We start from the raw sequence: 15731 nt of genomic DNA on the forward strand, positions 1-15731 counted from the left end.
TGAGACATACTACAGAAACAGAATCAATAGAACTATGGTAACTGACAATACTGGGGTGAAGGTCAGAACAAAAAAAAAGGAGTCAAAGATAACACAATTTGGTTAAATTAAACAAGCATTTATTTAATGCCTATAACTGAGAAAGAGTATTCTTTACTCTATTGTCTATCCTGAATTAACACTAACTTAAGTACCTCTACTTAAGCACCTCACTAGACTGAAGATAAGATTAACTACTCCTTGTCTACTTTTGAATTGAATCAATAAAAGACTAAACACCCAACTTAGTACTAGGTGAGAAGCTAGTAAGGTACTTAGAGAATTCACACCCCTAGAAATTCAATCAGCTGGAATCTGTGAATCTTTTTGATGAGAACTTAACCTTCAGATTTACAGGGGTCCCCAAAGTTTTTACACAGGGGGCCAGTTCACTGTCCCTCACGCCGTTGGAGGGTCGGACTATAAAAAAAACTATGAACAAATCTGTATACTGCTGTCTGGGATAGCAGAAGCTACAGTGCTGGCTGTGATGACAGGCCCATCACCGTCACCACTATACTAGGCAGCAATATACACAGTGCAGAATCCCCTCCCCCAGACCACCACTCATCATGCTGACATCTTCCATTGTGCAGCCCCATAATCCTTTGCGTGGCGCCTCGTTCTCATTCAGTTACTCTCAGAACAAGGAACCACGCAAAGGATTATGTCACCAGAAGTAGTACTGTACATGAGTGACACCGTGCTTTGTGGCACCACCACATACAGTGCTCCTCTCACTGACCACCAATGAAAGAGGTGCCCCTTCTGGAAGTGTGGCGGGGGCCAGATAAATGGCCTCAGGGGGTCACATGTGGCCCGTGGGCCATAGATTGGGGACCCCTGCTTCAAAAGGTAAGAAGTCGATCCTAGATAATCTGCCCATTGGGCAATGCTAGACAATTTGGAAACTGAGATTGGCCCTTGTGAAGAGGGGAAGGGACAAGAAGTCACCATAAAAAGCAAACCCCAAACTCCCTCAAGGAGATTGTCCTTGAGAAGATAGTCTGAAGAGATTGTCTTGTGGAAATAGTCTTTAGGTAGTCTTCAAGGAAGCTTTGCTGGAGACTATGGCTTGGATCATGGGCTTGGAGTTCAGCTTCTACTTGGACTCTGACTCTTGGATTACTCATTGGGTGAGTAAAAGTCTGACCCTTTTCCTACCTTCTGGAGAGACTAGCTTCCATCTTGGAGGAGGTCAAGTAGTTACTCACTCACTAGCCTTCCTGGTTGAGAGCTAATTAATCTCTGCCTAGATTGAGAAGATCCAGAGCAAAACATTTAAGTTACTAGGATAGATAACTTCTCTATCCCCCTCACATTTCTCTTCTTTATTGTTTCTTCTCTATTTGTAAATAAATTTCTGACTCAAGATATAATAAATACCGGTGAGCACAAAATTTCATATAATCATTGTCCAACCATTAATTTTAACCTTGACACTACCACGTATCAGGAACTATGCCAGATGTTGAAGAGACAAAAATAAGAAGCCAGAACATCCTTGACCTCAAGAGATTTTCCTAAGGAGAAAACAATATGTATAATTTCAAAATAAATATAAAGTAATTTGAGAGGAAAATAATTAACAACTGAAGGAATCAGAATGGGCCTCTTATAAGAAGTGGCACTGGATCTGATCCTTAAAAAAAAGATATTAGAAGACTGAGGTAAGGAGGATAGTGCTTCAGAAATGGGATACACACCCAAAGAAATTTTAAAAATGTGTGCACAAAAATATTTATAGGTGCGCTCCCTATGGTGGCAAAAATACTGGAAAATGAGGGGGTATCCTTTGATTGGGGAATGGCTGAACAAATTGTGATTTATAATGGTGATGGAATACTATTGTGCTATAAGGAATGATGGACTGCTTGATTTCTATAAAAACTGAGAAACTGAGAAGACCTCCATGAACTGATATGAATGAAATGAGCAGAACCAGGAGAACATTATACACAGAAACTGAAACATTGTGGGAGGATCAAATGTAATAGACTTTGCTACCAACAGCAATGCAATGATCCAGGACAATCCCAAAGGATTTATGAGAAAGAATGCTATCCACATCTAGAGAAAGAATTGTAGGAGTAGAAATACAGAAGAAAGAAAATGATTAATCACTTGTTTATATGGGTATAGAATTTGGTGATAATACATGTATAACCCAGTAGAATTGCTTGTTAGCTCTGGGAGGGAAGAAGGAAGAGGGGAGAGACAGAACATGAATCATGTAATCCTGGAAAAATACTTAAAAAGGAATAAATTTTAAAAAGAAAAGAAATGGAGTACGAAGTCTGAACAATAACACAGAGAGAGGAGGTAGAATACTGGGAATAGTGACCATCAAGTAGGCCAGTTCATATGGAGAGTAAACAATACGAGATCAAATTGGAAAGACTGGTTTCTATGGAAGCCAGAATGTGAAGAATTTTAGATCCCAAAGAGAAGAGTTTCTTTTTATCCTAGAGGCAAAAGGAAATAACCGAAATTTCTTGAGTAGAGAGTGAGTCAGTCTGCTTTTAGGAATTATTTGGCAGCTGTGTGGATAATGGATGAGAAAGAAAAGAGAATAGAAGCAAGGAGAACAATTAGGAAGCTACTGCAATGATACAGGCAGAAGATGAAGGACTGAATTAGAGCATTTCCAAAGGTCCAAAAATTCTGTTTCTGTGATTCTATTTAATATTGACTTTATTATCTACCATCAGCAACTTTCTGAAAAGTCACAACAATATAAAAAACATCCAAGCCATATAATAATAAAAAAACAAACTGGAAAATTTGAACAGAAAAGCAAAAGGTCAAAAACAGAAATGCTATCTATTGAAGTGACTCTGATTATGAACCTTTTGGAGGGGTAGGTGATGTGCTCAGGCATATGGTGGAGAGGGGGAGGGGAGCAGCCTGGTCCCATGTCCCTGTAGCTTTCTAGTAACAAACTCTGGTGAACTCTGTGCTGGGGAAACACGTAGGCATGCCCATAGAGAGGGCTCTGAGTGCCCCCTCTGACACAAGTATCATAGGTTCACCACCATGGGACTAGACCATCAGTTCAAGGTTGAAAGGCTAAAAATGGACTATCCATGACAAAAGAGTACATAAATTAAGACAAGTTATAATGGTGATTAAGAATTACTTTAAAGCAATATTTAAAAACACCAAATACTCAAAAGGAAAGAAATCAAATATTTCTCCAGAAAAAAGTCATTAGATGCCTCTTCATTCAAAAATAACATCAGAATATATTTTAGCTGCAGATAAAAACATTACATTTTCATATCAATTCAGCTTATATAACAAATTAAAACAAATGTTATTGCTAAGTTTATATTTCTCTACAGGTCTTAAGAAAAGGAGAAATTCCAATCACCACATACCACGACCTTGCTGATGAACAGACAAAGACCTTTGAACAGCTGGACTATTGAGCAGTGCAAAAATATAGGACTCTACTTGTAATCTCGAGAGCACAGAAGTATAAGAATGCAGGGCCAGAGTCTGATGTAAATGTTCAGATTTTGCCTCAAATGCCTTCTTTAGCTCTCCCAGGGCATTTTCATTCATCTCCACTACCTGGTAGCGATGATATCCTGTAACTTTCACCTGGTCTGCACAAATGCCCTGAAGGAGAAGGAAAGATAAAATATAATTTCAGGTATCCAAAAATCATGTGATTAACCAGGAAACATTTATTTAAATCCTTATAAAATGCCAGGCATTATGCCAAGAACTACTGTCCATTTAAAACAAATATAAAAAATCTTGACTTTTGGATACTTATAATATAGCAGAGAACATAAAAATAACAAAGATAATGAGTAGAGACAATGCAAAATAGGATTACCAAGGTTGTTGTATAGACAAGTCCTGAGAAAACAGAAATGGACAGAGTATCTGAGATCAATTTTCATTCATCCTCTAAACTCCCTATCACCACACCATAACACTACTCCTAAAAGAAGACTTCACCACCTGCTTTGCCAATGAAAAGCAGGGACACTTGTTATGAACTCCCTAATCCATCTTCCTTTCAATGCCAAAATTCCTCTTTTTCTTCAATCATCTTTGTTCCTGTCTCCAAATAAAAGTCTGCCCTTTCCCAAGGCTAACCCCTTTATCTGGGCCCCTGACACGATATCACCTTTAGTCATCCTGTTTCTGTTAGTCTCAATCTCTAACCAATATGTCCCCCCTTCTACTTAAAAATATACTCAGGGTTTCCCTTCCATTGAAAAATTATTTCATTGACTATACTCTCATTTGTAGCCCCTATTTTTAATTCTCACTTTTTTCATTGACAAACTGCTCCAAAGAGGGATTACATTTGCTGTCCGTTTATTCCACATTCCATCCCTCCCCAGCTTTCTGTGATCTAATTTACATACTCATCACTAATGAAATGGCTCTTTTGGAAGTCTCCAAGGACCTCCATGTTGCTAAATCCAAGGGTTATTTTCTCTAACTTCATTATTCTAGTACTTTCTGCCTTATATGACACTCACCTTGAAACTTTTCCTCCATTGACATCTGAAAGCAGAACATCTTGGTTTTCTTTATAACTGTTCTTTTTATTTAACCTTTACTGTCTTTTCTTCCTCTACCATTCCCTAAATGAGTCTTCTTCAACATTCAGACCTAAAACAACTAATATGCTCTCTACTCACTCCCTTATAAATTTGTCATTTTCATATCTTCAGCTAGATTTGTATACAAATTTAATTTTTTAATTTACTAAACTTCATTGTTTTTATTCTCAAAACAAAATTTAAAATAGTAAGTAATCAGTAAGAAGCCATACTTTTAGGAATCACTTTTCTCATTATTGCAAACAAAATGTAAAAAGTATCCTATAATTCAAAAAAATTAAAATTTTTTACTGTTGTTTAAAATTACCTGATTCTTTAGGGGGAAAGACTTGTAATTAACAGAAGAAAAAAAACAATGAGAAAAATAAGCAGACTTCAAACCAAGATAACACAAATTTAGCATCTATATTACAAAAGCCTCAGTCTCCAAAAAGCTTTAGAGAACGTTAGTCATACCTGTACAGTCATTTGCTCTTCCTTAAATTGCCATAATCGGCTTTTGATATTTTGACAATCAGATGTCAAAGTGAGCAATTCAGCCTCAGCCAGCAACAGCTGTTTCCTGCATCGTGAATAATTCAAAAGCAACTCATAAAATTCGTGATGGTCCTGGTGAGCCATACTGTCAAATTCTTCTAAGTATGATTCAACATTTTCTAACCAAGAACAAGGCTCAAAGATTTTCAGCTGCTCTTTAGTAAATGGTACCAATTCTGAGTCAGAGGGAATTTCAGGGTACAGTCTCTCATTCCGCAACAGTGGTTTTACTGCCATTAAAGCTGGTCTTTCTCCAGAGAATTCCGTTGGTAGTTCAGGATAGAGTTTTTTTAATCTAGTTGTTTGAAAGACTTCTTTGGCTTCATAACAACTCTGTAAACCCACATTATGTAGTACCTCTGAAGAAAGGCCAACAGATTGTCTATGACCTTCTTTACTCTCAGCTCCTCTGTCCTGTAACAGTCCTGTTACCTGCTGATCAGAAGGATTAGACTGGAACGTGTTTTCTGAGAGTCCACATTGTGTTGATCCACTATGAGCTCTGTCCCTAAGACCCTGAGAGATTTCTACTTTGGTGTTCACATCCTTCTCAGGGTTGTACTTTGGCTTAGTTTCTTCACAGAGGTGATGCTCTTTAACCTCTTCCCCTTCTATTATTGTATCTAGGTTACCTATTTGGGATTCTTCAACATCTAAAGTTAAGGAAGTAAGTGGGATATCAACCATTTCCTTCACAGTATCTAGATGACCTACATCCTGCAACTGAACCTCAGTTAATGCCTCAGGACATGCTGCTAAGACTTCCCTGGCTGGGGAAGATATTTTTTGCTCTCTGGGAGCTTCAGGGAATTCCACCTCATCAAATTCTTCTTTCTCAAAAACTTCACTATATTTCTTCTTTTCCTAAAAACAAAATAAAAAAATGTTAAATAATCAGTAACAAACTATTTTTATGAATCATTTTTCTCAGTGTTGTAGACAAAATATAAAGGGCAAAAGATGACTTTTGTTTAAGAAAAAATCTAAAAATCTTTTAATATGGAACATGTTACATGACTATAATAATCATACTAATTTGAATATTATATTGATTTTATAAGTTAACTAGCAAGAAAGTACTGCTATAAACAAGACTAGAAGTAAAGAGAATTTTAATTTGATTTCTCTCAATTCCATTACAGGTTAAGCAAAATACTAGAATGTAAGTTCCTTCAGGGCAGAAACTGGTTTGTTTTTTTTTTGTATGCCCAGTTTCAGGGACTTGCAAACTGAATATGTAAGGTTTAGAAATACATTTTAAAATATCTTCTTTATGAAATAAAAGCTAAGGGGGAAGGTTGGTAGCTCTGTCAGATACTTCCTAAGGGTAAGGGTTTAAAATAAGAAAAGAAAAAGAAAGAGATAGCACCTCTGTGTTTTATGTATGTGTGTGTGAATTTTCTTTTTTTTCCCTTTTTTTATTTAGAATATTTTTCCATGGTTATATGATTCATGATCTACTACCACCCCTTTTCCTTCCCTCACGTGAATCCAACAACCAGTTTCACTGGGTTATATATATGTATCATTGTTCAAGACCTATTTCCCTGCTATTATTCATAGCTGCAGTAGGGCAATCCTTTAATATCAAAACCCCAATCACATCCCTATCACACTATCTGATCAATCATAGATAGGTTTTTCTTCTGCATTTCACTAGATGGGCATAGGGTTCTTTCTCATAAATTCCTCTGGATTGTCCTGGGTCATTGCATTGCTACTGGTAGAAAAGTCAATTACATTCGATTGTGCCACAGTGTATCAGTCTCTGCATCACTTCCTGGACATCTTTCCAGTTCACATGGAATTCCTCCAGTTCATTATTCCTTTCAGTACAATAGTATTCCATCACCAACATATACCACAATGTATTCAGCCATTCCCAAAACAATGGACACTCCCTCATTTTCCTTTTTTTTTGTCACCCACAAAGAACGGGGCTATAAATATTCTTGTACAAGTCTTTTTCCTTATTATCACTTTGGAGTACAAATTCAGCAGTGGTATGGCTGGATCAAAGGGCAAGCATTCTTTTAAAGCCCTTTGGGTATAGTTCCAAATTGCCCTCCAGCAGGATTGGACCAATTCACAACTCCACCAGCAGTATATTAAGTGTCCCAATTTTGCCACATTCCTGTGTATATGAATTTTCAAAAGAGGTAACATGGCCTAACAAATAGAGTACTGGTCTTAGAGTCAGAAAGACCGGAGTATATGATTCTTGCCTTTGACACATACCTCTCAGTGCCCCCAGGCACTCTCTAAGAGAGGACTGGTGTCAGAGTAGGTACTGACTTGCATTTATAAAGGCAGCTTCCTCACAAGGAATCTCCCCAACCCACCCAGACCAATAAAAATATCAAGTCAGGTACAAAATAAATATATGCATTTTCTAAAGGTAGCCAGGTACTACAGTAGGTAAGAGCATTAGATCTGGAATCAGGAAGAGTAGAAATGTGGCCTCAGACCTTAAGAATTATGTGACCCTAGGCAAGTCACTTAACCTTTGTTGGCCTAAGTTTCCTCACCTGTAAAAAAAGGGATAATAATAACCCTTATCTCCCAAGGTTTTTATGAGAATCAAATGAGATAATATTTCTAAAGCACTTTACATACAAAATATCATACAGATGTCATCTATTATTATCAAGGTAAGTATATATACATGCAATGTCCAAATATAAGGACCTGCTTCTAAGAAAACTGATTAAAGTCACAAAAAATTATATTATAGTTATTCATTTGAAACTTGCTTACAACCTAACTTTTTGTCGGAGCTGTTAAGGAGACAAAACTGTATCCTGTTATTAGATCAAGCTGAGATGATACACAAACAAAAGAAATTAAGGAAATCTATTTTTTAAAAAGAAGTAATGAGAGGTGTTAGATTTAAAATGGTTGAAGGCCTTAAACTGTAACAGTTAAAAGAGTGATGTTGTAAACTGTAGTGAGTTAAAATGGTGGAAGATATAAATTGTGATAGATATGAGAGGGTGAGTAAATTTGACCGCAGAAAATATGTTTCACTAGTGTCTTGGTTTTTAAATCAAATATAAGGTGGTCGCCAGGGAAATATTCCCAATTATTCAAATACCCAAGTCAACTGGGTTTTATAGAGATTTTAATTAATACAAATGTGGAATTAAAGAAAAGAGAGAAAGATAGAAAAAGGAAATAAGTATGAAGGGCCTTAAGCCAACATGGCTTAGACCTGAGTCTTAAGAGAGAGAGATCAGTCAGTCTGTCTTTTAATACTCACCACAAGGTCTGTCTAAGCAAGGATTCTAGTGACACCAGGCCAGCTCCATCTCAGCTGACTTCACCAGAGAGAGTTCCAGCCAGAGTCCTCCTTAAAGAGCCTTCCAGCCAGAGACTATTCCAAAGGGCCTCTCTCCAGAGCCTCCAGAGGGTCAGAGTCCCCTCAGAGGAGCTCCAGCGAGACCTCCTTAGAGATTGTCCTCCAAGATCTTCCCTTCTCCAGAACCTCTCTCAAGAGATTCTTCCCAAGCGATCCTCATCAGAGATCCTCCAAAAGGATTTTTTTTTTTCAAGAGATCCTGCTTTTTCTTATATAGGGGTTTTTCTCCTATGTCACCTCCCCTAAGTCCTTACATCTACCAATCACTGTAGACATTTTCCAAAGGACTGCCCATCTGAATTCCTGCTAAGTCGACTAATCTCCTCAGTAAATCTGAACCAGAAAAAATGCTACTGTGTCGACTAATCTCAGTAAGTCTGAACCAATGAAAACACAGCTGAGTCAACTAATCTCATTAAGAGAAAACTTGCCCGACCCTTTTAGGTACCTAGCATCTCATTGTATCAATTCTAAAAAACAGGCATGGCTCAAAGAACTCCTTGCCTTATTATAAGCATGGGTCCAAGTACTTTCATTGTTTAGAAAGGAGTTTTCTCCCCTAAAGCAGTCTTAAGTACGGGTGGAGTAGAGGTCCTCCCATTTCTGATCCTGGCGAGTTCTCACATCAAAATGGATAATGTTTCCCAGTAGGGAATTTGTTCCAATGGAGGATTCCTCAATGTGGAAATTTTTAACATTCACAAGTCTGAGAAATTTCAAGATTTACAGAGGGCAGCTGGGTGGCTCAGTGGATTGAGAGCCAGGCCCAGAGACAGGAGGTCCTGGGTTCAAATCTAACCTCAGACATTTTCCAGCTATATGACCCTGGGCAAGTCATTTAACCCCCATTGCCTAGCCCTTACCACTCTTCTGCCTTGGAACCAATGCATAGTATTGATTCTAAGACGGAAGGTAAGGGTTTAAAAAAATAAAAATAAATTTAAAATAAATAAAAGAAGTAATGAGACATCAAAAAGAAAACACCAGAAAGGAGAAAGAGGTACAAAAGAATAGATTACTAGACAAGGAAACTAACACCTCCTAACCCCACAGAGATTTGATCAGATTTAAATGTTTGTCTATTGATCTGGGATTATGCTGATCCTAGATTTAAAGTAGAATAGATTTCATCAAACTTTAGATAGAAAGCAATGGAAAATAACATTTATTTTTATATAGCTCTTGGTAAGAGGGAGGAGGGGCACACTAAGGAATAACAACTACTCAAGTAAAGATGGGTTACAAAAAAGGATTTCTGAGATACTTCCACATATTTATAAAATTCCCAATTAATCTGGGAGCTGAGATTACTATTCTAATACTGAGCCAAATTGCATACTCCCTAGGCAGTCAAACGGCAATTATGAACACTTAGATTTGTTGCGAGAAAAAGTGCTACAAGAGAATATTATATATTCTATGTCTCATTCACAAAGGTGAATCATATTATGTGTGTCCTTCTAAATCCAGAACAAAGCAATTAAAGATGTCCAGGATAATACCTAATTTTTTTTTAAAAAATCATGATTATGGCTCAGGAGAATAAAAAGCAATATCAACTATGTCAGAGTGATGGTTATCATATTTACTGTACCATGAAATAATTTTAGGTGACAGTTGTGAATCTTAAAAATTCTCAGACCCTACTTCATAAGATTTGGTTAAGACCATTCCCCATTTAAACAATGAAGGTACTTGATCAGGAATGTGGGAACTCTACTTCACCCATACTTAAGCATGCCTTAGGAGAAGATAAAGTTGTAAACTCCTTGCTGAACAATGAAAAATACTTAACCCATACTTATAGTAAGGCAAAAGCTCTTAAACTGTAACTATTTTTAGATCTAATACAAAAGGGTGCTAAGTACCTATAAAGGTCGCCAGGGCAACTTGTAAACTTGCAAGTGGCAAAGAGGTGAGAACTTACTCAGAGGTTTTAGTCTACTCAGGTGTGAATTACTCAAAAGTTTAGTCTACTCAGGTGTGAATTAAGAATGGTCTGTCCTTTGGAAAACGTCTACTGTGATTGGTAGATGTGAGAACTTAGGGGAGGTGACATAGGAGAAAATTCTCTTTAAAAAAAGGACTCTCTCTCTCAGAGAACTCTCTCTGGAGATTGAGCTGGCCAAAGCTGAACTGGTGTCTCTCTGAACACTAGAATCTTGCTTGGGAAAAATCTTATGGTGAGTGGATAAAAGACTGACTGATCTCTCTCTTAAAGGCTTAAAAACTTAGGCTGGCCTAGGCCAGCCTGTCTATTTTCTCATTGTTTCCTCTTACTCTCTTTCATTAATTCCTTATTTGTATTAATTAAAATCTCCATAAAAACCCAGCTGACTTGGGTATATTTCATATTTGGGAATTTTTCCCTGGTGACCACTTTATTTTTTATATAAAAAACATCTTTGCAGTCACAGTTTAAAGCAACCACTCTTTTATCTGTACAATTTAAGCCAACCACTACTTTAAATGTTACACAGTAGATATAGCACTGGTCTTGGAGTCAGGAAGGCATCTTCCTTAGTTCAAATCTGACCTCAAGCACTTTCTAGTTGTACAAGCCTTCCTCATCTATTAAATGAGATGGAAAAGGAAATGGAAAACCACTCCAATATCTTTGGCAAAGAAACCCCAAATGGGAGTCAAGAATGGTCAGATACAACTGAAAAAAACAAACAGCAAAGCTATACTTCCCAGGGGCCTATGTAATTTAGTCCTCGGAGATTGTCTGCAGAGATCTCAAAAATAGGGATGGGGTAATAATAGCAAGTAAATAACAGAACACCATTTTTTTTTTAAATAAAAGAGCCTTACTAATATGGCTCTACATGTTATATAAAACATAAAAAGTTTAATATTAAAATGAAGGAAAACAATTTTAGGGAAAACTATACTCCATTAATATTTTGAGATTTCTTCATTTTTTTATTGGCATAAATAACATCTAACAATGAAATTAGTTTCCAAGGTCACAGTGAGAGTAAACAGCAAAGCTAAGAATTGAACTCGGTTTTCTCAAGCAACAAATTTGTTCCTCTTTTCACAATACCAAGCTCATCAACTATGGTCATATGTATATTACACACTTTAAATGCTTATTAAATGAATGGATTGCTTTTTGAAAGGAAAAGCTAACAGTCTTTTTAAGATTTGACAACCAAGACTTCATATGTGTATTAAGATAAATACATAAATTTAAAAGAATTAATTTAACTGAGAAGCTATTTTATACATATTTCAAAGGAGATTCATCAGGTTCATGAAATGGAAGCAAAGAGAAAAAAATACCTAATACCAAGTAGGTAAAAAATAACTATTATTTATTAAGCACTTTAAGTTTGCAAAGTACTTTTAAAATAATATCTCATTTGATCTTCACAACAACCCTGGAAGGTAGGTTCTACTATTATCTCCATTTTACAGATAAGGAAATTGAGGCAGAAGATAAATGTCTTGCCAAGGGCCTATGTATCTGAGATTGTATTAAAACTCAGGTCTTCCTGACACCAATTTCATCCCTCTGTGCACTGGGCCACCTAACTGCCTCTACTAGTAATATCAGCCTCCTAGTAGGAAGAATGGTGGATCTATAGTCAAATCTCAGGTTCATTAATAATAATAGCTAATATTTCTAGTCTCTAGTATGTACCAGGCCCTGTGCTAAGTGCTTTAAAATTATCATCTCATTTAATCTTCATGTGACCTTGGGAGATAGGTGCTATTATTATCCCCATTTTACAGAAAAAGAAACTGAAACAGGCATTATAGAATTTGCCCAAGATCACATAGCCACTAAGTACTTATAGATTCACATTTGAACTCTACTTCTTTATTTCATATCCAGCACTCTATCCACTGTGCCATCAGCTGCTTAAATCCCAGTTTTACCATCTTGTGATCTTTAACAAATCATTTCACCTCTAGGGTTCACCAATGTCCTCATCTATAAAATGAGCTCTTAGACCAAACTGAACTTTATGGGGTCTGAGGTTCCTTCCAGCTTTAGACCTATGATCCCAAAGTGTACAGTGCCTATATTTTTCTAGGCATGTCCCAAATTAAATGAGCCTAAAATCAAAATTAATACAATAGAGGCTGGCACTAAAGAAAAAGTGCCAGACTGAAGAGTATATGAAACTGATCACCTTGAAGGGGGAGGGGCCCCAGGAATGGAATCCTGAGGAGAGAAGATTCTGGCTGGAGAGCAGTGAGAGTCTCTCTGTCCTGAGACAAGGTGGATAAAGACTTTCTCCTGCGGGTTACCTACTTTTCCTGCTGGTGACTTGGAAATCTTTCCCCCCAACACTTCCAAATTGAAGGGATTTTCTGAGGAGAAACCTGAGCAGACATTACCTCAGCTCCTGGTGCCCAGGGGTGAGTCAACCTGACTTTCTCTCAGGGGGCTCAGGTTGCCAAGCCTTGAGTTCCCCTCCAAACTCAAGGAGGGAGAAAAAGAGTTTAGAGACAGGGACGACTTTTTCCCACTTTCCTTTTCCCATTCTTCCCTGCCCATTATTTCCTTTTGTAGTACCTCATTGGATTAACATTAAAAAGTTATCTATTCCCCAAGCTGGGTGTGAGTGAATGAATCAAGGGAAGACCTTTTGGGTCTTGAGTAGCAGAGGGGGACAAGAGGGACAAGAGCAAATTGGGGAGAGCAGCTTTAGCTAAAGAGGGAAGGCAGAAGGGGGGAAATCTTCAAACCCCCTCTCCTCTCTCTGAGCTAACCCGTTACAGCTGCTGTCTCCCCTGGACCCCGCTTGGTGGAGTAGGGGTTCTCCTCTCCTTCCCCTTCTCCATACCTCGGAGCCCAAGCCTCCCCTCTAGACTACATCTCTTTCCTTTTATTTTTTTTTTTTAAACAATAGTGGGCAGCAGATATTTTCCTATGGAGCCAAACAAAACCCAGGATTATAAAGCATCTTAAGTTTGCCTTTTCTACATATATGAAGGCCACTCATTGTTCCAGAGGATTAGTCAATGAGAAGGCATGCTTCCCACCTCTGAGTAGAGTAGTATATTGCAAGCAACAGTAGTATAATATTAACATAACAGTAACACTGACATTACACTAGCAAAACAACATAACATAGCAAAAGTAACAACATACCAAAATATAAACATGGTTAGGTTACATTGAATCACTACTTAAATGAGTGAAACAATATATAGTTAGGGTACTAACATTGTTATAATTAGCTATAGATAAATTAGTTACTAACAGAATGTGGTTAGATACTTAGATTTAGTTTAAGAATAGAAATCTAGTTAGAAGAATTTTGAAGACAGGAATTAGGTAAGATTAAGTAGATAGAAAATTAGATACTGACTTGTACTACATCATATATTATACAACACAAATAACATGACATCACAGATCAAACAAAATTGTAAATACATAATGTAAACATATGTAAATAGTATGTATAATAGGATTATAAATTAATTGTATTATAGTATATGTATATATGTGTAAATATGAAGTGTATATGTATATGCATATATATAGCATGCATATATATTGTATGTAAGTACTATATGTATATATTATGTAAATTATGTACATTTATAACTTATTACATGTATTTGCATAAGCGAGTTTAAGGTTTGGTTTGATTTTCAAGGTAAAACTTATACAATGTTGTATTTATTGTAATTTTCAAAATTTTTTCTGTAAGTTAGATGTTAATGTAGTACAAGAGTAGTACAATATTCTGTATTAGCTGATAAAAGTAGCATTTTGAGTTTGATGTTTGCATGGAAGTTATATTCATCTTTTGTTTTGATGTTATTTGCTTGTTTTGCTTTTACTTCTGTTTGACATTTGTACTTGTTCATTATTTAATTCCTTTTCTTTTTTCCTTATTAAATTCCCTAGAATAGGTTAGTATTAGTTAAGATTAAGATAGTTGAGTGTAGGTTGTTTGATATTTTGGGTAGATATCTTAGTTTAGGTAATTATTAAGCATTTTAGATTGTGCACAAATGCCAAAATAGTGTTTTCAACACAATTTGGTCTTTGTGCAAGAGGATGGACTATAGTAAGCAAAGGTCTGCAAAATGATTGGCAGGAGCATGTGACACAGAATCACATGAGAGCCTGGGTCAAGATTCCAAGGGGATTATGGTCCTAACTGAAACCAGACTTCTTGCTGAAGCTTTTGGAGGTAGCTGTGATTTCCACCTATCTTATAGATACAAGATATTTGGCCCTTTGTGAGATACCAGCTTGAAGAGAGAGAGACTTAAACAGGCTGCTGGCAGCTAGATTGAAGACCAAAGAAAGATCCATCAAATCTCTACTGGACCTAATTTGGACTTTACCTCTGGGATCTTGGCCCATTTCTGGACTCAGTTTGTGAGAGAAAGGTGGAAATCACAGCTACCTCCAAAAGCTTCAGCAAGAAGTCTGGTTTCAGTAGGGACCACAACCCCCTTGGAATCTTAACCCAGGCTCTCATGTGATTCTGTGTCACATGCTCCTGCCAATCATTTTGCACTCTTTCTTTGCTTACTACAGTAGTAAGATGGTAGACTCCAGGTGTGGGGTATGCAGCTTCATACAGAATCACCAGGTAACTGGTTTGAGTTGACTTTTTCTTTGTCGAGAAGAAAGGAGAAATAGTTAAATAACAAGTACTATAAACAAGCATGCCCCAAAAGAAGAGCTATAAGAAGATATTGTTCCTCCATTCCTTTGCAGAGATGGAGGATCCCAAGGGCATGATAACTAGCATGTTTTCAGACTTTTTCAAAGTATTTTTATTTTGCCCGGGGGGTGAGGGGGAGTCCTTTTTAGTCTATAAAAATATTGTTATATGGGCTCTCAGGGATTAAGGGGGAAGACACTAGAAAAATTTTAGTGATAAAAAAGATATCAATGAAATTATTTTTATAAAAGGAAAGTAACTTGTATAAAGGACAAAAATCACTGATTACACAGATTGTTTCATTCTTTGTATCTGTACCTCTAGAGCATTTATTGGCATTTAATAGATGTCTGATAAATTTTTGTTAATAGACCTTTTTTTTTTAATCTAAGTTGTTTCTTTTTCAGTCTCTTTTTCCTGCAGTGTGGTAGAAAGACTACTAATTAGAGAAGCTAAGTTGGAATCAACTGCAATGCTTATTAGTTGTATGATCCAGAGCAAGGCATTTAAACTGTCTGAACCTCAGATATCTCATCTGTATACCAGCCTACTTACCCC

The 15731-nt window shown here is 36.8% G+C and overlaps 1 protein-coding gene across 5 annotated transcripts in view; it reads right to left on the minus strand.

Annotated features, from left to right (window-relative positions):
- The window catches only part of EPG5 (ectopic P-granules 5 autophagy tethering factor), a 171946-nt gene that overhangs the window by 135959 nt on the left and 20256 nt on the right, over window positions 1-15731 (minus strand). For all 5 annotated transcript variants that reach the window (XM_007486619.3, XM_056824380.1, XM_056824381.1 and 2 more), the window contains exons 2-3: window positions 5085-6029; window positions 3420-3663 (exon numbers count right to left, since the gene is read on the minus strand). In XM_007486619.3, coding sequence (XP_007486681.1) covers window positions 3420-3663; window positions 5085-6029 — 1189 coding nt within the window. The remainder of the gene's footprint in view (window positions 1-3419; window positions 3664-5084; window positions 6030-15731) is intronic.

Source organism: Monodelphis domestica, chromosome 3 (genome assembly GCF_027887165.1).
Source record: "Monodelphis domestica isolate mMonDom1 chromosome 3, mMonDom1.pri, whole genome shotgun sequence".
In the NCBI taxonomy this organism is placed as follows: domain Eukaryota; kingdom Metazoa; phylum Chordata; class Mammalia; order Didelphimorphia; family Didelphidae; genus Monodelphis; species Monodelphis domestica.